We start from the raw sequence: 26,504 nt of genomic DNA, 5'->3' as shown, positions 1-26,504 counted from the left end.
TTGCTAAATTTTTTTCTATGCTAGAAGAATAATTTAGCCTTATAGCCTTTTTCAAGGTATTTTAGAAGTATTACTGGGTTTTTTGGGTGCATCAACATTTGGGTTATTTCCATTTGGTTTATTATACGAGGTTTTATTTTTTACTCTAAGATCAATATATGTCTCCGAGGACTAAAATACATTTATTGAAGCTAAAAGCTTAGGCTGTAACTAGGGACTTAGCATGTATATCGACAATTTATAGGACAACACGAACCTTACAAAGGATTATAGGTGACGTACGACCACACGCCAGAGCTTTGTTAATCTGCAAGAAGCAGTTGCAACTAATGCTATGAGGATATAATGTTAATTTTTCATTGTTTCACAAGGAGGCTATTTTTTACACAACCAATATTTGCTTTTTCAAGTAACTACATGTACCAGAAGCACACATGCCAACACTAACTAGATTTTGATTTATATTATCTCAGGTGCTAAATGTATCAAGAACACTGATTGTATATATTTTTGAGAATCCAACTATATCAGGATTTTTCTATGTAAGTATATTTTTATTGACTGGCTTATTTAACAGATCAAACAGAAAGACGGCAAAGTCACTAAATGTAGGTGATTGCATGAAAATAACTAGATCAAGGGGTGACCAACAGTGAGCTGAATGTATATATAGAGGGTTGCGCTCTATTATTCTCACCTTCGCTGGATTGGCGAAGGAACGCACTTGTGGGCGGTAGAACCTGAACGGGCTCCACCATGGCATCGGAGACTCGAAGCAGATGTTTTGGAGATGAACCCAAGTAGGGTCATAGGCGCTACGACCAATTTGGTCAATGCTTTTTATATGAGGAACCAATTTGGCCCACTCCAAAATTAACTTAGATTGCTTATAACTTATGAAATTTGAAGTCTGCACAAGATCCGATGACAAAATCTAAAATTGTAACAACCCTGCCAGGGACTTGAACCTGGACAGATAGGTTAAAAGCCTAGCGCTATACAAACTAAGTTACCTGCATTTTTAAAAAGTTAGTTATGTTAAGAAATATATTGAAACACCTGAGAACACTCTTGGTCTGGTTCTACAGAGAAGGAGACAACATTTCCAAATTTTTACAGACTGGGTGTATTTTTCCACTATAGAGGCCTTCACTATATGTAATTTGAAACGCTAAAATTCAGCTAGCTTCCAAAATTGAGGTAAAAATTGTGTCTGGCGAGATTAACAAGTTACACTTCTATCCAGTTACGGACAAATAAAGCTAAAAGTCTAAAATTTGCTGTACTAGCCAAGTTTTAGTAACATTTTCCTTTATGTTAGTACAAATATCAAAGAAATAGGTATATTTTATTTATAATTTGACAAAATGTACTAGTATTTAATTCACAAAGTTAGGTAAAAAAACAGTATTTTTTTAAAAATATTGTTACTGCCTTCAAATTTTATGTTATTTAGCCACTAACAACTGGTTTACACTGCTTGGCATTCTTTAAATAGGAAAAGAAGAAATTATTTGTTTAGTATTTTTACTACTTTATATTTATTTAAGAAAACAATTCTACACTTTAACTTAATTTTAACAAATTGTTACTAATTTATATATCAAAGTTATGTATTTAGAGTGCATAAAGGCGTATAAAGTTAATATTTGTACTTATCAGTTCAACTAACAATTATATTTTACACACAAAAGATACAGTTAAATTACTTGAATCAGAGAATAATATTTTACAGTAATTGATTCATTCAGCACTAGTCAGTACTTTTATGCATCAGAAAGTTTTCTTAATTTTCTATTACGCATGCTATTTTGGGCTATTCTTAAAATGTATTTCTAGGGCAAACTGGTTTCATTTTCTGCTTATAATGCAAAGTTGACAGTTTTCGCACAATGCATTGTACATTTGTTATATTCTCTACGTACAATCCAAATATTATGCTATTTAATGTATAACTAACTAACTCTCTACCCTTCTTAAACCCGAAGTTTCATGGCTGCAGCAAACACATGCCTTTCATCTGTCCCTGTCCTGAGCAATATCTATATACTCCTTTCCTTCCCCACCAATTTCCTTTAGGTTCATCTCTACATTATCCCTCCATCTTTGTTTTGGTCTTCCTATTGATCTTTTACCATCAGGTTTCCCAACAAGAATCCTGTATACTCTTCTTTCCTCTCCCATTCGTACCACATGATCTACACACCTAAGTCTTCTTGATTTAATCATTCTAATAATATCTGGACATGAATACAAATTATGTACTTCTAATTTATGTAACCTTCTCCACTCATTTGTCTCCTCATCTGTTTTAGGCCCAAATATTTTCCTAAGGATCTTATTTTCAAATAGTCTCAATTTATGTTCCTTTTGCAATCTAAGGGACCAGGTTTATTTACTGTATTTAACTTTTATTTTTTGTAATTAACAAAAATTAAAAGCTTATACTGCAGTTATTATATCTTTTTCTATCAGTACAACGCAGACAAACACATGTGTACACACTTTTATGTAAATAGATATGCTTTTTTCAATATTTTAGTATGAAGATTGCACTTTAGCTATTTAAGCAAGGGTAGGAAAGGTAGGATTTCTGAGAATTTGTTGTAGGATTTTGTTGTCCAAGTATAGATGAGACCTGAGCTGGGAGACTGTTTTGAACCTTTTCATGAATAGTTTGCATGTGAACTGTATGCAAACTGAGCACTATTGACTGTGCATGCTTGTAAGTTTTGCTGTTATTTTACATCAAGTCTCTGAGACTGTAGTCAGTTTCCCTTTTCAAGTAGTTTTTATTGATTGTGTTTGTATATGTTTTGGGGACTTAGCAGTTTTATGTTATGAGGCAGTTTGTTGTAGAATATTTTTACATGATTGTTTTGAGATATTGAGTGTCTGCTGTTTTACTTGTAATTATTTTCCTTCTTGTGTTGTGTATTTGACTATATTTTGTCCAAGTTCGTAGTATTGAGAATAATTGTTGTTGACTTGTAGATGTAGGGAGTAATAATCCTTTGCAAGATGCCCTATACTTTAGTCTGAACATTATTCTTAGTGTTCACTTTTGAAGCCTTAGTATTCTGGTAGTATTATTAATGTAGAGGTAAATTAGGCTGAATGTAGGCATTTTTCTGATAAATTATACTCACTTAGTTGTTTCAGCAGGTAGAAGTTGCATGATGGTTTACTGCTGATGATGTTAATTTGCTCTTCTTATGTACTACGTATGATGTAGCTTACTTGAGTAATTGGAATTTTCTACTGAAAAAAGGATTGCTTGTCTATTTTTTTCCTATGTTGTTGAGTTTGTCCATAAGCAAGCCATGTTTTTACTCAATCCTATGCCTTGGAAGAATCTAGATATATTGTGTTTGCAGTTTTATGTTTCTCTAAGGTTTCAGCTATGTAGTTTTTTAAACTGTGCTATGGGTGTGACTACTGATTTCTCTTTCTGGATGTCATGTTGGTTTCTGTGTATTCCTTTTGCTGTTTGAATTTGACTTAGGTTGTTTGCTTTTTTTTTCTTAGATCTTTATTTGTTTATTTGTTCAGTATTTGTTATTTTTTAATATTCTTTTACATATAAAAATTCAAAGTACATTGTTAAAGTCAAAGTGTGTTAAAATTCAATTTTTCAAAGTTAAAGTTTTAAAAATACAATTTTCTAAAATTAAAAGTTATAATAGTATATTTTTGTTAGTAGAAGTTTTTATACTAGGCAAATTATTTTGTTGTTAATGTAAAATTTGTTAGTTAATGTAAAATTAAAGTAATTAAAAATCAATTTTTCAAAGTAAAGTTTTAAAAATACAATTTCTAAAATTAAAAGTTATAATAGTTTATTTTTGTTAGTAGAAGTTTTTATACTAGAGTAAATATTTTTGTTGTTAAAGTAAAATATGTTAGTTAATGTAAAATTAAAGTAACTAAAATTAAAAAAAAATAACAAATACTGAACAAATAAACAAATAAAGATCTAAGAAAAAAAAGCAAACAACCTAAGTCAAATTCAAACAGCAAAAGGAATACACAGAAACCAACATGACATCCAGAAAGAGAAATCAGTAGTCACACCCATAGCACAGTTTAAAAAACTACATAGCTGAAACCTTAGAGAAACATAAAACTGCAAACACAATATATCTAGATTCTTCCAAGGCATAGGATTGAGTAAAAACATGGCTTGCTTATGGACAAACTCAACAACATAGGAAAAAAATAGACAAGCAATCCTTTTTTCAGTAGAAAATTCCAATTACTCAAGTAAGCTACATCATACGTAGTACATAAGAAGAGCAAATTAACATCATCAGCAGTAAACCATCATGCAACTTCTACCTGCTGAAACAACTAAGTGAGTATAATTTATCAGAAAAATGCCTACATTTCAGCCTAATTTACCTCTACATTAATAATACTACCAGAATACTAAGGCTTCAAAAGTGAACACTAAGAATAATGTTCAGACTAAAGTATAGGGCATCTTGCAAAGGATTATTACTCCCTACATCTACAAGTCAACAACAATTATTCTCAATACTACGAACTTGGACAAAATATAGTCAAATACACAACACAAGAAGGAAAATAATTACAAGTAAAACAGCAGACACTCAATATCTCAAAACAATCATGTAAAAATATTCTACAACAAACTGCCTCATAACATAAAACTGCTAAGTCCCCAAAACATATACAAACACAATCAATAAAAACTACTTGAAAAGGGAAACTGACTACAGTCTCAGAGACTTGATGTAAAATAACAGCAAAACTTAGAAGCATGCACAGTCAATAGTGCTCAGTTTGCATACAGTTCACATGCAAACTATCATGAAAAGGTTCAAAACAGTCTCCCAGCTCAGGTCTCATCTATACTTGGACAACAAAATCCTACAACAAATTCTCAGAAATCCTACCTTTCCTACCCTTGCTTAAATAGCTAAAGTGCAATCTTCATACTAAAATATTGAAAAAAGCATATCTATTTACATAAAAGTGTGTACACATGTGTTTGTCTGCGTGTACTGATAGAAAAAGATATAATAACTGCAGTATAAGCTTTTAATTTTTGTTAATTACAAAAAATAAAAGTTAAATACAGTAAATAAACCTGGTCCCTTAGATTGCAAAAGGAACATAAATTGAGACTATTTGAAAATAAGATCCTTAGGAAAATATTTGGGCCTAAAACAGATGAGGAGACAAATGAGTGGAGAAGGTTACATAAATTAGAAGTACATAATTTGTATTCATGTCCAGATATTATTAGAATGATTAAATCAAGAAGACTTAGGTGTGTAGATCATGTGGTACGAATGGGAGAGGAAAGAAGAGTATACAGGATTCTTGTTGGGAAACCTGATGGTAAAAGATCAATAGGAAGACCAAAACAAAGATGGAGGGATAATGTAGAGATGAACCTAAAGGAAATTGGTGGGGAAGGAAAGGAGTATATAGATCTTGCTCAGGACAGGGACAGATGAAAGGCATGTGTTGCTGCAGCCATGAAACTTCGGGTTTAAGAAGGGTAGAGAGTTAGTTAGTTATACATTAAATAAGCATAATATTTGGATTGTACGTAGAGAATATAACAAATGTACAATGCATTGTGCGAAAACTGTCAACTTTGCATTATAAGCAGAAAATGAAACCAGTTTGCCCTAGAAATACATTTTAAGAATAGCCCAAAATAGCATGCGTAATAGAAAATTAAGAAAACTTTCTGATGCATAAAAGTACTGACTAGTGCTGAATGAATCAATTACTGTAAAATATTATTCTCTGATTCAAGTAATTTAACTGTATCTTTTGTGTGTAAAATATAATTGTTAGTTGAACTGATAAGTACAAATATTAACTTTATACGCCTTTATGCACTCTAAATAACATAACTTTGATATATAAATTAGTAACAATTTGTTAAAATTAAGTTAAAGTGTAGAATTGTTTTCTTAAATAAATATAAAGTAGTAAAAATACTAAACAAATAATTTCTTCTTTTCCTATTTAAAGAATGCCAAGCAGTGTAAACCAGTTGTTAGTGGCTAAATAACATAAAATTTGAAGGCAGTAACAATATTTTTAAAAAATACTGTTTTTTTACCTAACTTTGTGAATTAAATACTAGTACATTTTGTCAAATTATAAATAAAATATACCTATTTCTTTGATATTTGTACTAACATAAAGGAAAATGTTACTAAAACTTGGCTAGTACAGCAAATTTTAGACTTTTAGCTTTATTTGTCCGTAACTGGATAGAAGTGTAACTTGTTAATCTCGCCAGACACAATTTTTACCTCAATTTTGGAAGCTAGCTGAATTTTAGCGTTTCAAATTACATATAGTGAAGGCCTCTATAGTGGAAAAATACACCCAGTCTGTAAAAATTTGGAAATGTTGTCTCCTTCTCTGTAGAACCAGACCAAGAGTGTTCTCAGGTGTTTCAATATATTTCTTAACATAACTAACTTTTTAAAAATGCAGGTAACTTAGTTTGTATAGCGCTAGGCTTTTAACCTATCTGTCCAGGGTTCAAGTCCCTGGCAGGGTTGTTACAATTTTAGATTTTGTCATCGGATCTTGTGCAGACTTCAAATTTCATAAGTTATAAGCAATCTAAGTTAATTTTGGGAGTGGGCCAAATTGGTTCCTCATATAAAAAGCAATGACCAAATTGGTCGTAGCGCCTATGACCCTACTTGGGTTCATCCTCCAAAACATCTGCTTCGAGTCTCCGATGCCATGGTGGAGCCCGTTCAGGTTCTACCGCCCACAAGTGCGTTCCTTCGCCAATCCAGCGAAGGTGAGAATAATAGAGCGCAACCCTCTATATATACATTCAGCTCACTGTTGGTCACCCCTTGATCTAGTTATTTTCATGCAATCACCTACATTTAGTGACTTTGCCGTCTTTCTGTTTGATCTGTTAAATAAGCCAGTCAATAAAAATATACTTACATAGAAAAATCCTGATATAGTTGGATTCTCAAAAATATATACAATCAGTGTTCTTGATACATTTAGCACCTGAGATAATATAAATCAAAATCTAGTTAGTGTTGACATGTGTGCTTCTGGTACATGTAGTTACTTGAAAAAGCAAATATTGGTTGTGTAAAAAATAGCCTCCTTGTGAAACAATGAAAAATTAACATTATATCCTCATAGCATTAGTTGCAACTGCTTCTTGCAGATTAACAAAGCTCTGGCGTGTGGTCGTACGTCACCTATAATCCTTTGTAAGGTTCGTGTTGTCCTATAAATTGTCGATATACATGCTAAGTCCCTAGTTACAGCCTAAGCTTTTAGCTTCAATAAATGTATTTTAGTCCTCGGAGACATATATTGATCTTAGAGTAAAAAATAAACCTCGTATAATAAACCAAATGGAAATAACCCAAATGTTGATGCACCCAAAAAACCCAGTAATACTTCTAAAATACCTTGAAAAAGGCTATAAGGCTAAATTATTCTTCTAGCATAGAAAAAAATTTAGCAAGTGGACCTATGGTCCATATAGTCAGTCGTCTGTGAACTTCGTCTTGTCCTGTGAATTGTCAATATATTGATAAATGGTTATATGTAAGGGGAAAAAACAATATTAGTAAGCGTCCAAATATGGACCCTCGGTAAAGGGGTTTCAGACCTCATAGACACATCATAATTTTCGTTACACTAAAAAATTGCCCTCGTATAAAAGCAAATAGTTGAAATGTTAAACATTTCGTGTACTTTATCCAGTAAGCCTTAGCTAGAAATACAATAAATGCGTTAAAGACATAAAAATTAAGCAAGCTTTGATATTCTAGTGGCACATAATAAGTATAAAATATCCTTTAAAATACTCTGACAAATAGTTGTGGGTTATCTGAGATCAAAATTTTCAAGTCCTCTCTCCTCTCTCCTGCATAAATAGGCTCTAGAATTCACTAAGCCTCAAAATAATATTGGGTACATAAAATAAAAAGCAGATGGAGAGTGATGCTGATCGCATCATCTCCAAACAGCAAAAACAAAAATATATGGATGGAGCCCTACCTGATATATTTAGAAAACTTTACCTAGTATAAGAGTAACAAAATACTCAGCAAACTCTAAAATAAACAAACTTTCCTACGTAGCAGGCGTAACCTGACCTAAAGAAATACATATAGAAATACAGAACCAAAAATAGCATAGTGGAAATCAGTAAACCCTAATAATAATAATAATAATAATATATTCTGTGGCTTACATTTTAGCTAAAAGTACTTTTTCTTTTGTGTTTTTGAAAAAATTAAATAAATACTAAACTCTAAGTTAAAAATTTGTAAATGTATATATGATACAAAACAAAATAAATAAAAATTAATACATACCCTGCAAAAAATCAATAAAAAAGTTGAAAACCTCTCTTTGTGCATCCAAAATATAATAACAAATCCTTCCTGACTGGATTAAATTGTGTTATTTGAGTAATATTAAGCCTAAACTTGTAAAATAAAAGGGTAAAACTTGACAAAACATACTTTTGCATCCAAAATATAATTCAAAACACATCTAAATTGTGTTATTTGAGTAAACGTGGAGAATAATCCTGTAAACGTGGAAAAAATCTCTCTCTCTCTCTCTCTCTCTCTCTCTCTCTGTGTGTGTGTGTGTGTGTGTGTGTGTGTGTGTGTGTTTGAGAGTCCAAAATGTAATAAAAATGGTGCCTGAATAATATAAATAGTGTCATTTGAGTAAATATTAGGCTAAACTTGTAAAATAAACAGATAGAAATTGAGATCACACACTCTGTGTGTCGAAAATATAACTAAAAATCTTTCCTGAACACATAGAATTGTGTTATTTGAGTAATAGTAAGCCTAAACTTGTGAAATAAACAGATAGAAGTTGAGAACACACACTTTGTGTGTCGAAAATGCGACTAAAAGTCTTTCCTGAACAGATTGAATTGTATTATTTTGGTAATAATAAGCCTAAACTTGTGAAATAAACAGATAGAAGTTGAGAACACACACTTTGTGTGTCGAAAATGTAACTAAAAGTATTTCCTGAACAGATAGAATTGTGTTATTTGAGTAAAAAATAGGCATAAACTTGTAAATAATAAATTAAAAGTTGAAAAAATCTCTTTGTAAATACAAAATTTAATAAAAAATGTTGCCTGAATAGTACAAATAGTGTTATTTTGGTAAAAATTAACATAAAGTTGTAAAATAATAAGTTAAAAGTTGAAAAAATGTCTTTGTGAGTCCAAAATTTAATAAAAAATGTTGCCTGATTAGTACAAATAGTGTTATTTTGGTAAAAAATTAATATAAAGTTGTAAAATAATAAGTTAAACGTAGAAAAAAAATGTCTGTGAGTTCAAAATTTAATAAAAAATGTTGCTTGAATAGTACAAATAGTGTTATTTTGGTAAAAAATTAACTTAAAGTTGTAAAATAATAAGTTAAAAGTTGAAAAAACACACTTTGTGTGTCGAAAATATAACTAAAAGTGTTGCCTGATTAGTATAAATAGTGTTATTTTGGTAAAAAATAGGTATAAAGTTGTAAAATAATAAATTAAACGTAGAAAAAATGTCTTTGTGAGTCCAAAATTTAATGAAAAAATGTTGCTTGAATAGTACAAATAGTGTTATTTTGGTAAAAAATTAACTTAAAGTTGTAAAATAATAAGTTAAAAGTTGAGAAAAATGTCTTTCAGTCCAAAATTTAATAAAAGTGTTGCCTGAATAGTACAAATAGTGTTATTTTGGTAAAAAATTAACATAAAATTGTAAAATAATAAGTTAAAAGTTGTAAAAATATCTTTGCGAGTCCAAAATTTAATAAAAAATGTTGCCTGAATAGTACAAATAGTGTTATTTTTGTAAAAATAAGGATAAGCTGTGAAAATGTTTGACATAAAGTCAAAGTTTGGTAAAAAATAAACTCAAAATTAAGTTAAATAGCACACAGTAACATACATTTACTACCTAAATCAATAATCAAAGGGTCCTAGGTTCGTTACCCCGTGATAAAAGCAAATGGTGAAAACTGTAGGCCCCGTCCCTAATAGCTCTCCCTTCTTCATAGTACAGATAAAAAAAACCTGCGCTAAAGCGTCCTGTGCCTTAGAGGCAAACCTGAGCGGAATATTAATTGGCGGCGGAAACCGGTTCTACAAGCGACGCATAGCTTCAGAGATTTGACCCTTGCTGCGCATTCTCAGACATTCTTTGTTGTCTGGTTGAATCCCCCCCCTACCCTACAGTATTGCATACCTTTCTCCTGTTCTTGCGTACTGGTTAACCTTGAAAAAAACCGGTTCTGAAAATCTACCGACGCGTTCTCTGATTGGTCAATCAGATTCGTTCTTTGTTCTGACGTTGTGACGTCATTTGACCTTGAGCGCGCTTCCCCCCAAAATTCCTTTCTTCTCTACCTGCGCTGAATATTAATTCATTCTCTCTGTCTGGCATCGGAGCGGAGTCAAAATTCGGAGACAGTATTCTGTCTAGCGTGTTGCACCATCGTGTTTCATAACATGATGAAATTATTACATAGTACTAATTAATAATATTACATATCGTGGGTTCGAGTACCGGGACCGTCCCCAATCGTAATTGGACCTGTACCTACAGCCATTACCACCGTTCATAGCGGTTCATAAACCATAGAAAACTTATTTTCAATATTATAAACATTAATATTAACATTTTATACATTACATACTTTGCAGTAATGAATATAAAACCATATGAATACCGTTTAGTACCTCTAATTACCTTCTATATACATATTTTTCATAAAATAAATAAATATATATTCATAAAAAGTTATAAACATGCAAATACATAAATGTAAAGTACTCTAAGTACATGCAAATGAATTCTAAGTACGCGCAAATTAATTAAAACCCGTGCAAATTAGTTATAAGTACATGCGAATAAATTGCGAATATTAAATAGCAACAGACGTTGGCTGTGATCAATACTACTACTGTGGTGTTCCTTGTACTCTTGAGGTGATTTGATCACACGTCTGTGGTAGGTTCGATCCCTACCACTGGCAAAAGAAACTGAAGACAGGAGAAGAGGTGCACTCACAGGTCACTGGTGCTGATGGGGAGTATGTTTGACTTGTCACGTCAGTTTCAAGTTGCTTTTTGTGACTGGGTGAAAGATAGTGAGTGATGTCTGTCAAGATGCACTGCAACTTTTACACTTCAATATGCCTGCTGAAAGTTTTCCAAGCAAGTAGGGTTTGTGACTGCATCATGGCAATATAGAAAATAACCTTGAGGGTGGAACTATCTAACTACCATCACAAAGTCTGATCCAGTTCTGTGACCATTATATTTTCCAACAGAAAGAGAAAAAGCTTTTCAGGTACTGGTTTGAGCTCCAATGAACATCCTGTTGCTGTATATATCTGTTTGGCCATCAAGTTTTGTCTTTCTGGTGATGGCAATATATGTAAATCTGTTGTTAACAGCATGAAATTATCGAAAACATACTTAGATAAACATCTACTAGAAACAGCTTTCTAGAAGTAAGTCTCGAAGCTTTCCTGGTGACCAGTGATGAAAAGATTCTCTCGGGCTATCAACCAGTTGGGTTGTGGAAAAGATTCCAAGCTTTCGAGAGCTAAATCTAGGCATTCTAGCAATTGACGATAAGTTATCTACAAGGAATTCCTTAAAAATATTATTTTTTCTCGATTCTCCAACTGCAATAACTACTACATAGCAAAATACTTCCATTGTATACATGAAAAACACTAAATTGTACTGACCATTATTTTTCAACTCATAAAAAGCTACAAGAAAATATAATGCAAATAATTCATGAAAGTACTTTTTCTTCAAAACCCTCTGTGCAGACCACAGGATTCAAACTGCGACATGAGAGTGAGCATAGCAACTCAGCCAAGTTGATTAGGTTGGATTCAGTGCTTGAGAGCTGAGCAATGCTGCCAGTGCATTGGCTTACATTATGTTTTACCTGAAAGGACATACACCAGATAGAAATCATAAGAAAATAAATATTTAATTTGTGCTTAAAAACAATAAAGTTGCTGACCAAGGCAGTATTTATTTGCAAAAAAAATTTTGATGGTATCTTTGCTATCTCACCCTGTTTCCAGCATGAATTGGATGAGGAAGAGAAGGTGAAAACAGCTGACAGTGAAGTCGGTGTTGTGAACAATGTCTTGTATTGTAGCAACGATGCTGCCTTTGCTAATTGCTTGTGTAAAGGAAGAATGCATTTGCCGACCAGTTTCAGGTCATTCTGAGAGAAAAAAAACAAAAACAATTCTTGTAAAAAAAAAGAGCAAAGAATCTTTGCTAAAAACAGAAGTTCGATGATTTGCAGTGAATCGTAGAAAGAGAGCAAAGAAAACTTATTTTTTGGTCTGGTTTTTGAGAATGGGATGACATTTCAACATTACAAATGTTGCAAATAGCATAGGAAATATACTGATGCAGCACTTCATGAAAGTGAGTGTACATTTAAATTCCTTTTGATATGGCAAATTGAAAGAGGCAAAGTTGAGAATATTTCACAATTCTTGGTGTAGCGTATGCTGAACATGAAAAGAAGCATGGTGGCTTTGGATTTCAATTTCCACTAAGATGACTTAGGAGTCTGGTGATATCAGGTGCTTCCCTTGAATCCCATTTATGAACTGGATGCATTCATTTATTATGTATTGATTTATTTTACTTTGCTTTTCTGCCACTTTTGGCTAATTGTGAAGATGAGGATGAATGGTGATAAGTGTCGTGTGCGATGCTACGATCATTCTAAGAGTGTAAATGGAGAGTAAGGTTTATAGAATCTTAGAAAACAAAAACATGTTTGTAGTAAGAGATTGTTTTTTGTTTTTCATATGGAGTTGAATGTAAAATGTTTAGTGGAATTTTGATGTTGAATAAATAACGCAAGATTATGCAGTGCATATTTTATTGAAGTATACTCTACAACTTAAGTTTGATCTGTGTATGTTTGAATACACAACAATAAGATGAAATGGATGAAAGGAGAATAACAAACATGCACACAATGATACAACACGAGCCTGAGGGAAGATTATACTGGTCATGAGTTCAGATGCTAGAGCTTCCCTAGTCTGCAAAATGTAGTCCATAGTGGAAGGGAGGTTGACATTTGAGTGTTCTCAGAAAAGGTCACAAACTAACAACACTGAATGTACTTGTCGTAGTGATGGAGAATACTACCCAAATTGAGGCAAGGCCTCAATTTTTATTATTGGAGACACCGTACGCAGTGGCGAAGATATAGTACAAGCAATGCAAGCACTGCTTGCACTATTAAAATAGTACTTAATGTCCTTAATGTTGAGTGCCTTATTTAGTTTCTATCACATTCGATTTTGCCAAATTTTACGACCGCAAACTCTCTCAGCAGCCCATTGGCAAGCACCAAACTCTCTGCTTGCAGCCACCAAGCGGGAAACTAACGTTCCTGAAGTATCATATGCCGAAGGGTAGATGCTGGTGAAGATACGGTCCCCTATCCACTAATAAAAGCTCTGCTTTTTGGAGCTTTTCAGCTTCTCTCGAAAACAGCCGAACCAAGCAGACAGCAGACACTACTAGCAGAAAGCATGTAAGTGTTAACACGATCTCCAAGATGAATATTTGCTTTATTATAAACACAGAATTATTGAAATAAATGAAGGGGCAGGGGGAAAAAACGATGAATGTTCACTCGAGACGATTTGCCAGGAAATGAAAAACAAGTATTTCTATTCATAAATATGCCATTATATGCCAAAATAACTATTTTTAAGTATCTTTTTACTGCCACAGATGTAGATAACCATAGGAAAATGTTTCTGGAGAATCAGAGGAAACCAAAAAAAAGAGTAATAAGCAAAATTATGCCAAAAAATGTGTTTTTCATTCTACATTGCAGGTGTGCACTAATGAACAAAGACAAAATGAGAGTAACACTACAACATTAAAAAGAGTGATGTTTGTTATTTATCAAACTATCATCAAAATGAAAAAGGTTGGATCAGTCTTGGCGGTAGCTCACAAACTATTCCTCATCATCAACTAAGTAGTCCACGTAGAGATCCTCATCATTTTCTACCATAGCGTTGGTGGTTATCATGGTCTCGTAAAACTGTTGAGCCTCTGGGTTGGTGAAAAATCGCTTCAAATGCTGGAGATCCTTGTACTTGGGCAAAGGAATGGGCAGCGGTCCATCGTACAGGTTTCTCAAAATGGTTCTAGGTGAAGTATAGGTCCCTTTGTTCTTTTCTCGCTTCGGTGGTTGCCACATGACATCAGCATGCAAGTAAGTGCCAAGATAGGTATTGCAGTAGAAAATTTTGGTAGGGTTTTCAGCCCGTATCTCCAAACAATGCACTGGCCTGTTAGGAAATGGACATTTTGGCATGTAAATTGGCTTCAAGAACTCAGTCCACGTCTTGAAGAGCTCCTTCGTGCAGTTTACCACAGCAAATGGCGTTGGTTTGTGTCTGCTGCTCCTTATTACATCTCTCCATTTGTCCGGCAACTCAACATAGGACTGTTGATTTATGTAGCTCATGTTTTATCGCACTCTAAGTAGGAGTGGCCCCTGATTGGAAAAAACATGTTGATGGCATCGAAACGACTTTTTCTGTCACGAGATGGTGGAGGTATCGAATGACAGTATAGTTAGTTCTTGTTCTGGCCGGCACAAGGATCACAAAAGATGACCACGCGACGAACTTTTTCTGGCAAAAAGTTGTGCACAAAACTGTCGAACATAGAGCACACATCATCTGACCCTTTATGAGCAACGGTCTCGTCGTACGTGAAGAAAACTGAATCACCAGAGGTAAGCATGTGAATATTGAAGCTGTAGAAGCTCAACTGACGTTTATAATACACATCATTGGTGCTAATGTTGGGGGTCGGTAAATTTTTCTGAAAATCCATGGTAACTGCAGCTATGGTGTCATCCTTCCTACTCTTCTTTTTGTATAACTTCTTGAGGAAATAAAACTTCTGAGCTTTCAGTAAATGAAGTTTGTGTTCTGTTTCCAGTCTTGAGAGTTCTGTTTCTCTTTTTGATTTTTCAGAGTCATTGATGCGAGCTTCAATCACAGCTTTTTGCGACTTGTACGAGTCACTTCCTCTGTTGAGATGGGAATGTGACGTCAATGTGAGCAGATTATGACATATTTCTAAACATATATACAAGTTCCAACCACAACTGTACCAATCTAATTAAAGTTGTCTGACATCTTGCACATAATTTGAAATAACAAACATTTAAAAATCTGAATATCTCAACAAATATTAAGCAAACTTTCAGGTTCGTCACAAATAGTACACAATAGAACTGATCACAACACTGCACGATTCAACACACGCACAATGAAGGACTGGAATAACCTTCCCGTAGCGCTAACCCGTTTCAGTGAGGCACACATTATTTAACAGAAAACACTCATCGTTCTTCCCCGATGCTCGGACTTTCATCGTTTTTCCCCCTTGCCCCATATGTTTGAATGCGTTTTTCAGGCACTTCTCACCGTTTTCCCAAGCAAGGCCATTCACATTCTTATAGTACAGCTTCTGAGCTATCAGATGGAGCTGCAATCTCAAAATGAGCGAAAAATCGACATTCGTCGTTTTTCCCCCTGGCTCTTCAAATCATTATGACTGTTCCAAATTCCACGTAAACATACTTTAAAGCATTATTTAAATTTCACGATTTGTAAGACGTGTCAATAATGTCAACGTTCAGTTTTTTTAAAGACAAATAATGTTGACCTCGGCACAGGAGAGCGCTGTTGTGCGCCTCACATCTCTCTCATCTCAATTTGCAATGCCACGCCAGTGTTGACAACTACCAAATAATTTACATGATATTTATCGTGAGTGTCTATACAAACAAATTCAATAAACTGATGCTTTTTTGATAACACTTATGTCAAGAAAGCAATGAAACTCGCCTCTGAGACCTGCAAATACCAAAATGTTAAGTCCTAAATGCTATCAAAATACTATTTTTATTAATGTGATACATTGCAAAAAAAAAAAAAAAAAAAAAGAACCAGTGCATTTCCTGTTCTAATGACCTATTATTCCAACGCTTAATATAATTTTAATCTTCAAGTCAGTTATTTTACTCTCCCATGAACAATAATTTTTACAACGAAGTTTTGTAGCTTTTCGGAACATTTTCCATTTGTATGGGAAGAACGAGTGGTTCAAGTGAGTGTTTTCTTTTGTTTGGTGTGTTGTGAATCTACTAAAACAAACATGGATATTTCAAATTGTGTACGGGAAACTGTAAGTAATACGTAACAGTATTTTATTATATCAATAACGCGACCAAGAATTTGAACTAAGAAGCATGGCCGTTGAGAGAGGAGTTGGGGATATATTATTGTTATTTAAAATGCCCTTTCTTTCCTAGAAAAACTGGGGCAAATGGCTGTATAATTTATTCCCAGCCCCCTTTCGGAGTACTGCACTGCTTGCCTTCTCCTTAAGACCACACTTCGCCACTGACTGTATGCAATAATGCAAAGCCAGCTATGTTGGTGGGGAACACAACAATAAAGTTGCTGGAAAAATACAACATGGACCTAAGAATTAATTGAAAAATTTTAGCAGTTTGTACTGCTAATGAACATTGATAATGTTGTAGGAATTGGTGTAATTTAGATGCTCTGAACTTTATCTGTTACTTGGAAGTTCAACAGAAATTTTAAATAGAGATTAATCTTGTATATTTGTCATACAACAGTCAATTCAATTCGTTAGTTCAGTTAATATGTCAACCAATTACAAATATAATTTTGCCTTAGAATATGCTGTTAGGAAGGTAACAGAAACTAATGAAGGGCTAAAATTGAACGGTGTGACTCAGTTGTTAGCATATGCAGATGATGTAGTCTTACTGGGGAATGATGTACATAAATACAATTAAGAATTACGCTAAAATATTTTTCAATGCAACTAAAGAGATAGGTTTGGAAGTTAACAAAAATAAAACTAAATATATGCTTACAGGCCAAAACCAAGTGTTAGGTAATAATCAAAATCTATTTATTGATAACAACTCGTTTGAACCAGTTTCCAAATTCAAGTACTTAGGCAAATGAAAATGATATTAAAGAGGAAATAAAGAGCAGGCTTTATTCAGGAAATGCATATTCCTTTCTCTTCATAAACTCTGTCTTCTCATATGAAATCTAAGAAACTAAAAGTTAAAATATGCAAAACACAAATTTTGCCTGTAGTATTATATGGATGCAAAACTTGGTCCCTTACGTTGAAAGAGGAACATAAATTAAGAGTATATGAAAATAAAATCCTTACAAAAATATTTAGACCTAAAAGGGGATGAGGAAACAGGTGATTGGAGAAGATTATATAATTTGTATTCATCTCCAGATATTATTAGAACGATTAAATCAAGAAGACAGGTGGGCAGGCCATGTGGCACAAATGGGATAGGAAAGAAGAGTTTACAGGATTCTTGTTGGAAAACCTGATGGTAAGAGACCAGTAGGATGGCCAAGACGAAGATGGAGGGATAATGTTGAGATGGACCTAAAGGAAATCGGTAGGGATTGAAAAGAGTTTATAGATCTTGCTGAGGATAGGGACACATGGAATGCCTGTGTTGCTGCAGCCATGAATCTTTGTGTTTAAGAATGCTATAGAGTAGTTAGTTTAATTACAAATATACGTCACTGATTTGAGACAAGTTTTGGAAAATTGCTGGCCAGAAATAGTTGCATTTGAAAAGGGTATTGAGGATCTTCATGATAAGTGTAAAGTGAATAAGTAAATTAAAAATAGAATTATGCTTAGGTTGTCTGAAAGGACATGTTTATATTGAACAAAGATACTATACATTATTACAACATGGAAACTACACAAAATATTGGCAATATTGTTGTATATTATGATACATTGTAGTTTATCAGTATAGCTGGTGCATGATGAAACTCTTGGTTGCATGTATAGTCTCATTTAATTGAATTTATTGTGTATGTGAATTGATATTTTGTGAATGTGATGACAAGTGATTTGAGTGATTGTTGTGTTTATTGCGATTGTGATTGTCTTGTGAGTGATTTTGTCAGGTCATCCAATCCTGATTCTACAAGGCAAAAAAGACACCCAATAACATCACTCCTCTTGGGATCGATGTAAAAATCAAATTTTTAATAAATCATAACTTAAAAAAAAATCATAAAATACAACTCTTCCATAGTCTCATTATCAGTTAAAGGTGCTTCATAACTTGGATTGTCAATACAATTAGTATTATTATATACACAAAAATGGGTGTGAGTAATCGGGCAGGGTGATAACATTTCTGGATGCGAGGCTGAGGTGCACACTCATAGATCCAGATCACCACTGCTCTGTTGCATGGCAGTATCATTTTTCATTTTTTTAAAAAATAATAATTAAATGTGATTATTATATTCAATATATTGCATGAACATATATTCCATATATTTCATGAACATCAAAAACCAGAAATTTTATGAGAGATTATTAAAAAACATTTTATTTGGTTTGATTTGATGTTTTAAGTCCACTTCATGCACAGAAAAGCTAATTGGGACTAGATCTACAGTTTAAAATAGGATCCCAACTACTTGATTACAAGGTGACGACGTTACCACCATGCCATCAGGGAGGCCATCATTCATTCCATTTCGTAAAAATTATTGTCATAAACATGACCTCATAAATATACCACACAGTCTCATATACGCAATTTGTAAAGAAAACCTTTAGATTATAACACAATATTTTATATTAATCTAAAAGCAAAATGAAACTGCAAGAAAACAATAATTCTCCATGCCAAACTTAAATGTGGTATCAAATAATTGTCAATGTTTTGAGACCATGCATTCACATTACGTTCACCCACACATCTTCATCTGCTAAATTTTGCTTCAGAAATGCCAGAATTCCAGCAAAAACAAACACTCACACTAATTAAATATTTAATGTGTAATTCTAAATATAAGGCGTCAGAAACAACAAGATGCTCTACTCACCTCATCCTGTGCTGATACAAAAGAGTCAGGTGATGAAATGCTCGCAATTGTTCTACGTTCAGAGTCCAGGTTATCTGCGTACAGTCTTGCAGAACTGTCAGTACGAAACAGGACAGAGCGCTGGAAAAAGAAAAAAAAAAAAAACAAATATATGCATGTAGGACAGAGCGCCGGAAAAAGGAAAAAACAAATATATGTTTGTCTTATTCACTACCAAAGTGAGCTTTTTTTTTTGTAAGAAAATACCAGAAAGTGAAATACAACAAAGTAAACATATAGTTACACAATACATGAGGGGTTCAAGGAATAAGTGGTGTAAGAACTTATGTGCTAGATAAGTATCCAGCATCCAGAAGGCTGATGCCAGAAGCGAAATTCCGGAATGTGTTTCCTTAAGAAGGCAACATTGCCGCTCTTATACCTTATCATTATTTGTCCTCTGTCTTCAAGAAATATAAGAAATCCGATTTCATCTTGCTATGACAATTAGTTCTCCAGATACTATTCTTTTGTGCATAATGGCAAGTTTGAAAATCGCACGCTTGGGAAGTCCCCGTCGTCTGAGACTAGAAACGCGCTCGACACTCCGTTTGCAAATCTAGAACAATCAAAATACGAACAGAAACTTAATACAAAAAATAAACAGAATGTAAATCCGCACACTACTAATATATAACAATTTTGATCCACCAAATAACCAGAAGAGGGGAATATTTTACCTCCCTTTATTAAATATGCAGGGTAGGCCTAAACCTCCCAGTCATTGGCACTTTAAGCACACAGTTTAAGATTATACGTAGTATGTGAATCGTGAAATGTGTCAGCGTGAATGTTGGACAGTGCCCAATGACACACTGTCAACGGACCACACGGTGCCATGATGCAACCCAGCCAACAGACCAGAGCAGGTAAAGTCATGAGCATTATAAGCATCAGTGTTTAGTTGTTCTAATCTGGCTCGAGTGTATTCCCCCTCACCTGCTCGGCCTGTACATAATAAATTGGTGAAGGCAAATGAGCATTGAATACGACCTCTCGGAGCAAAGCTGTTAACCAGGTGAACAGCCTGACGTAATATAAATTGTGTTATGTTCAATGTAAATCTAGCGAGAATTATCAGCATGTATCATAGAAATGGAGTTGCAAGTATAACTTAGAACTATGAAGTATCAACATTACAGTGCTAGAAGTAAGTATCTCCTAAGTTTCCAATTCTTGCTCATAGAGGCAACCACTATATTTATGCTCCAACAGCTGAACATAATACTAAGTTATTTAAATGTGTCTTTTTCTCCAAACTGTCTTGAATGGAGTTACGCCACTTGTGGTCTGAACCCCTCATATACCCAGGTATAAAAGAAATAGGAATGCATATTGCTATAATGAAAAAAGGTTAGAGTTAGCTGCTGAAATATACTGTACACAGTACTTTATGCACATACACTTTAATAAGCCTCTGACTTCCAAATTTCAGCCTGTAACGATACATAAAAACTATGGACTAAAGGTTCATCTGTATATTGGCCAATGATTTATACAGATTTTCATAAATTTATCTATATGTATGTACAGGGTGAGTCAAAAGTCCCTGACCACCCCTTATAAAATGAAAGGGAAAGTAGATTGTAGTAATTGGTATGGTAGTAATATGTTAGACCTGGGGGGAAACATTTTGGTGCATGTCATGACAACGTCCGCAATCTTGGTGACTGCCATATTGGATCCAACTTCATTTCTTTAAATGGGAAGGGGGACATGTGGTGTATGGTTTAGGGTTGGAATTTCACCAGGAATTCAGTGGTGAAGTCAGATTTATGAAAACTTTAATGATAAGGAAGTTATGGGCATATGAAAGTTACACAATGTGTTCAATATGCTATCCTTCTTGTGCTATGCACATGTTGGGACCGTTCTCCCATGCTCTGTGGACACGGAACAATATCTCAGGTGTGATTTGTGCACAGGTATCCAGTATCCGTTGCTCCAAGTGACCCATATCCCGAATCTTTTCGGCATACACGATTGACTTCACATGACCCCACAGGTAAAAATCGAGTGGTGGCAATCTGGTGATCGGGGTGGCCATTCCACTGACCCACCTCGACCAATCTATCGACCAGGGAACCGCAGGTCCAGATAGTGACGAACCTGTCATCCATAATGAGGTGGTGCCCCATCCTGCTGAAAATATCAGCGAAAGCTGCTATCCTCCGTCAAACTGACAGTAAAATGTGTTCTTGTAACAACTGCAAGTAGCCCTCTGCATTTAAATTGTCATGAATGAAGAATGGGCCAATGATACGTGTCCCCCCCAGATCCCGGTCCACACCATAACATCCCAGCACCAACCATATTGCTTGGATATCTCCACAATGGGTTCTCGGAGGACCAACACCGCATGTTCTGTTTATTCACTTCTCCATTCACATAAAAATTTGCTTCATCAGAATGCAGAATATGCAGTGCAAAGTGTGGGTCCTGGCGAATTTGCTCCACAGCCCATTCACAAAACTGCATTCTCCTATCCGGGTCGCCCTCAGAGAGATGGTGCTGCAGCTGCAGCTTGTACGGGTATTAGTACCACTTAACCATCTTTAACACCCTGTAAATGAAACTCTGGCTGACACCACATTGCACAGACATTCGACAAGTGCTGCGCTGCGGAGACTTGGCAAAACTGTCATAGCTGTTCCTTCGTCAGTGGCAGTTCTGGGCCTACCAGATCGTGGCCTGTCCTGAACTGTACCACTCTCTTCGAACCTGGTCAGCAATTGGGACACTGTAACGTGCGACACCGGGTTCCGTTGAGGGTTCCGTCCACTGAAATCACGAGCTACAGTATGGGCACTTTGCCCCCCCCCCCCCCAACACACACACAGCTTGATGATCTGGATTCGTTCGGCCTTGGTCAATGGCATGGTTCAGCAACTGCAAATGATAAGTAATTATCACTTTCTTATGCCCATAACTTCCTTATCATTAAAGTTTTCATAAATCTGACTTCACCACTGAATTCCTGGTGGAATTCTAGCCCAAAACCATACACCACATGCCCCCCTCGCCATTTAAAGAAATGAATTTGGATCAAATATGGCGGTCACCAAGATGGCGGATGTTGTCATGAAATGCCCCTAGGCCTAACATATTACTACCATGACCAATTGCTGCAATATACACTCCCTTTCATTTTATAAGGGGTGGTCAGGGACTTTTGACTGACCCTGTAGATTATCTGCAGCCTTTGAAAATAACTACTGCATAACATGAAATCTGGGTGTCTATTGTTTAGATATGTTAGCCATTCCTGGTTTTAAATGGATTGCTTCCCACTACTGCATGTACTTCTTTCTGCAAAGGCACTCAAACTACTATCAGTGGACTTACAACTAGGTATCTGGAAAGCAAATGGTCAGGTTAGATGTCAGTCATGATTTTTTTTATTTCACTTATGCCTACCGAATATGAATTTCATTCATAAATATTGGTAAATACTTTGAATAGAAAAGTAGGAGGTGCTATATCTTTCCTTTTCTTGAATAAATTACATGTGGCTGCTAATTATGCAGAACATAGGCTGATATAAGTATATCACAAGAAGTTTTTGCAATAGCAAAACTTTGGTTGCCCTTCCTGGTTGGAAATCTTAATTTACAGAATAGGCGTAGTTTCGTCCGACTACTGGGGAGGGTTGAGTAACTGGGGCTCACATTATTCACCATTTAATCCATTACGAAAACAATCATGACCGTTCTCCTTGTAAACACGTGATCCCCAAATCATCTTATCCAAAAGAAATGGAATTGTGTTTATGTCGAGTGTTACTTTTATGTTAGGAATAAATACACTATTAGAGTCTATAGATGGTTGTAAATTTATTAAATAACACATTTCTTCCTTAGGATAAAGAAGGTTTTAGTGTGTTATGTTATCAATGGGTTATCCTGTGTTCATGGCAATGAACAAATTATATTCCAGGGGGAGGGGGGCAAACGAGGTACATTTTCCCTCAATAATAGTGTTGTCTCCTCAAAAAACATTGCTTCAATTTGAATTTATCACGTTCATGCAATAATTAACATATGTTATTGTGGGTGAAATGAAATTATATGGGTGAAATATACATATATATATTTTTTGTTAACTTTCATTTTCCGGGGGGGGGGGACGTCCGGCGAAGGATACAGAAAGTTGCAATTTAGGTGATATATTATTCAATTATCCTCCGAAATGAGATTTTTGATTGATTGGTTTTATTTTACTTCGTTCTTCTACTTCCACTTTTGGCTAATTGCAAAGATTTTTTCACATGAGGATTCTCAACCAAGCAACTTTTATGTAACCCTGGCCAGGTGACTTCAAAAGGACACCAAATATGACATTCAAAGCAGGTTTTATAAGATCATTTTTGCACAGGGGTGCCCATACCCTCCAAGGCCAATGGCGAATCACTTCCAAAATCATGTCTTGCGTCCCAAATCAAATCGTTCGCGCCCTCAAACCATATCGTAATCCCCACAAAGTATTTAATTACGACAGCGTGTCTACTGAAAGTAACTTTTTCCTTAGCTTTACTGAACACTATACTTGATCTGCCCCTCCTCCCTAAACAGGGATGCCCATCACTCAAGACCACCACTAAAATCGTTTATCATATTCGAGACTATCGAGAATATCACTTGTTTTGTAATGCAGCTATACAGGGTGGCTCAATAATTCACTTAACACCCCCAGTAAAAGGCCACTGCGGCATGGTACGTAAAAATGGCGATGACCAATTGTTGCCTGGCCAAGGAGGAACCACATTGACGTCACCCGCATGGCCGGCAGCCATCTTGAAATCAACTTCAGAAATTTAAATGGGAAGGGGGTCGTGTGACATATCAAAATGGTCTAGAATTACACCAGGAAAACAACTGTGACATTTGTTTTCACCTAACTTTAATTGTTGCAGAGTTAACAATACCACAAAGTTATAACACATGCTTAATATAACGTCCCTCTTGCGCATCACACACGTGTAATCGTCTCTCCCATGACCTTACCACATTCTGAAGAACCTCAGGAGTTATTGCAGTATAGGCATCCACAATGTGCGTGCGCAAATGGGCCAGATCCCTGATTATCGTAGCATACACCATGGCTTTCAGGTGTCCCCAGAGGTAAAAGCCCAATGGTGTCAGGTCAGGTGAGTGTGCAGGCCATTCCACAGTCCTTCGGCGACCAATCCAGTGGTGAGGGAATTATTGATCCAGGTACTGACGGACTTTCATCCCATAGTGCGGTGGAGCACCATCTTGCTGGAACCATTCAGGATAGCTCCCATCCTCGGACAGTAAGGATGGTAAGATCTGCTCCCGTAGCAGAAGCAAGTAGCCCTCTGCATTTAAGTTGCCCTCAATGAAAAATGGACCAACAAGTCGGGAACCCCAAGTACCACACCATTAGCTTCCCGCCTCCCGTCACCTTGCTGGGATCTGTCCAATGTGGATTTTCGGGTGACCAGTACCGCAGATTTTGCTTATTCACCTCCCCCGACACATAAAAATTAGCCTTATCACTGAACAGAATCTTGCTACCGACGGCAGGGTCAAGTTGCAGTTGTGCTATAGCCCACTCACAAAACTGCAAACGCCTGTCTGGATCGTCCTCACTAAGGTGCTGCTGCAGCTGTATCATATACGGATGCCAGTAGTGGTCACGTACAATCCTTTGAATTGAACCCCTGCTGACACCACTTTCCAGCGCCAGTCTCCCTGTGCTACGGGTTGGGGACTTTGCAAATGATGCCAACACCGCTACAGCAGTACCCTCATCCGTGGCTGTTTTCGGACGTCCATGTTGCGGCTTGTCGTCCACAGATCCAGTATCTTGAAACTTTGCCAGCAACTGGCTGACGGTCACATGTGACACCGGTTGTCTTGCAGGATTGCGGTTATTGAAGTCTGCGGCAATGTCACGCGTACTTCTCTCCCCTGACATCAATATCATGGCAATCCGTTCCTCACGTGTTAGTGGCATTTTCGTTCAGATCAGTGAAAAAGGAAATGTGCTATTCTTGACACGATCAATTCACATCATCACTCTTTTAAACTTTTATGTAAAGACAAAACACAATCGTAATTCCCATGTCAACCAATACTACAAGATATGTACATACCGGTAAGTCAATATCCGAACATTTTCAGTGATTGGTCTAAACAATAAATACCACATAATCACATACTAACGATAATTTGAACAATAAACATTTAAGCAAAAAGGAAGGGACGTGTCACTTTCCCATGCGGGAATAACCCTTAAATTTAAAGTTAGGTGAAAACAAATGTCACAGTTGTTTTCCTGGTGAAATTCTAGCCCATTTTGATATGTCACACGACCACCTTCCCATTTAAATTTCTGAAGTTGAATTCAAGATGGATACCGACCATGCGGGTGACGTCAATGTTGGCAAGGCAACGATTGGTCATCGCCATTTTCACGTTCCATGCCGCAGTGGCCTTGTACTATGGGTGTTAAGTGACTTATCGAGCCATAACTTTGTGGTATTGTTAACTCTGCAACAATTAAAGTTAGGTGAAAACAAATGTCACAGTTGTTTTCCTGGTGAAATTCTAGATCATTTTGATATGTCGCACGACTCCCTTCCCATTTAAATTTCTGAAGTTGATTTCAAGATGGCGGACATCAAGATGGCTGCCGACCATGCGGGTGACGTCAATGTGGTTCCCCCTTGGCCAGGCAACGATTGGTGATCGCCATTTTTTTTACGTTCCATGCCGCAGTGGCCTTGTACTTTGGGGAGGGGGGATGTTAAGTGACTTATTGAGCCACCCTGTAGATCAAAACTTCACATTCACCTCAAGTGCCAAACACGCATGCTCGCAACACATTAATACGAGCGAAGCGAGCAACATTTTTTTTCATCCATTCCTTTGCAGGCTTTCAAGAATATTAATTTAATGGGCTGTCAATACTTTCTTAAGATCCATTCCAGAGATATTTAGTCTTTTCCAGCTTATCTTTTGGCACGTTCGGGGTCGAAAACTTGTAAATACAGTCCGAAATTTAATGTTCGAACTCTCTCTCCACCACAGAAATTCCTTTACAATCTAAGATTTAACGCTTTATCAAGAGCTTTCTATCTCCCTCTTTAAATTTAATACTCAATCCTACCACCAAAATGTCCATGCCAATTTTAGACTAACTAAAATACACGCTATAATCTAAGACCTATAGTTGGATTACTGTCCACCCCCAAAGTTTAATTCAGAACCCCCCTCCCAGAACCCACCTGTCAATTAAGGCCTAATATGCAAGAGCTGGATATTTCTTCCGCCCTGCTTTCTTCATCTAATGGATTAAAAATGGTGCATTTAAGGTGTAAAATTTTTACATATACGTGTATTTTGGAAAGAGATATAAATGTTGAATTTTATATTATTTGAAGGGAAAAAATCCCCCTCA

The 26,504-nt window shown here is 35.6% G+C and overlaps 1 protein-coding gene across 5 annotated transcripts in view; it reads right to left on the bottom strand.

The window, feature by feature from the left end:
- Miga (mitoguardin) overlaps nucleotides 1-26,504 on the bottom strand; it is a 563,944-nt gene that overhangs the window by 44,863 nt on the left and 492,577 nt on the right. For all 5 annotated transcript variants that reach the window (XM_083139480.1, XM_083139484.1, XM_083139469.1 and 2 more), the window contains one exon: nucleotides 19,041-19,160. In XM_083139480.1, the coding sequence (XP_082995606.1) occupies nucleotides 19,041-19,160 (120 nt within the window). The remainder of the gene's footprint in view (nucleotides 1-19,040; nucleotides 19,161-26,504) is intronic.

This window comes from Lepisma saccharinum, chromosome 1 (assembly GCF_977018435.1).
Source record: "Lepisma saccharinum chromosome 1, izLepSacc3.1, whole genome shotgun sequence".
NCBI classification, from domain to species: domain Eukaryota; kingdom Metazoa; phylum Arthropoda; class Insecta; order Zygentoma; family Lepismatidae; genus Lepisma; species Lepisma saccharinum.
Note: the sequence above shows the minus strand (reverse complement) of the source record. Positions and strands in the feature narration are given on the sequence as shown.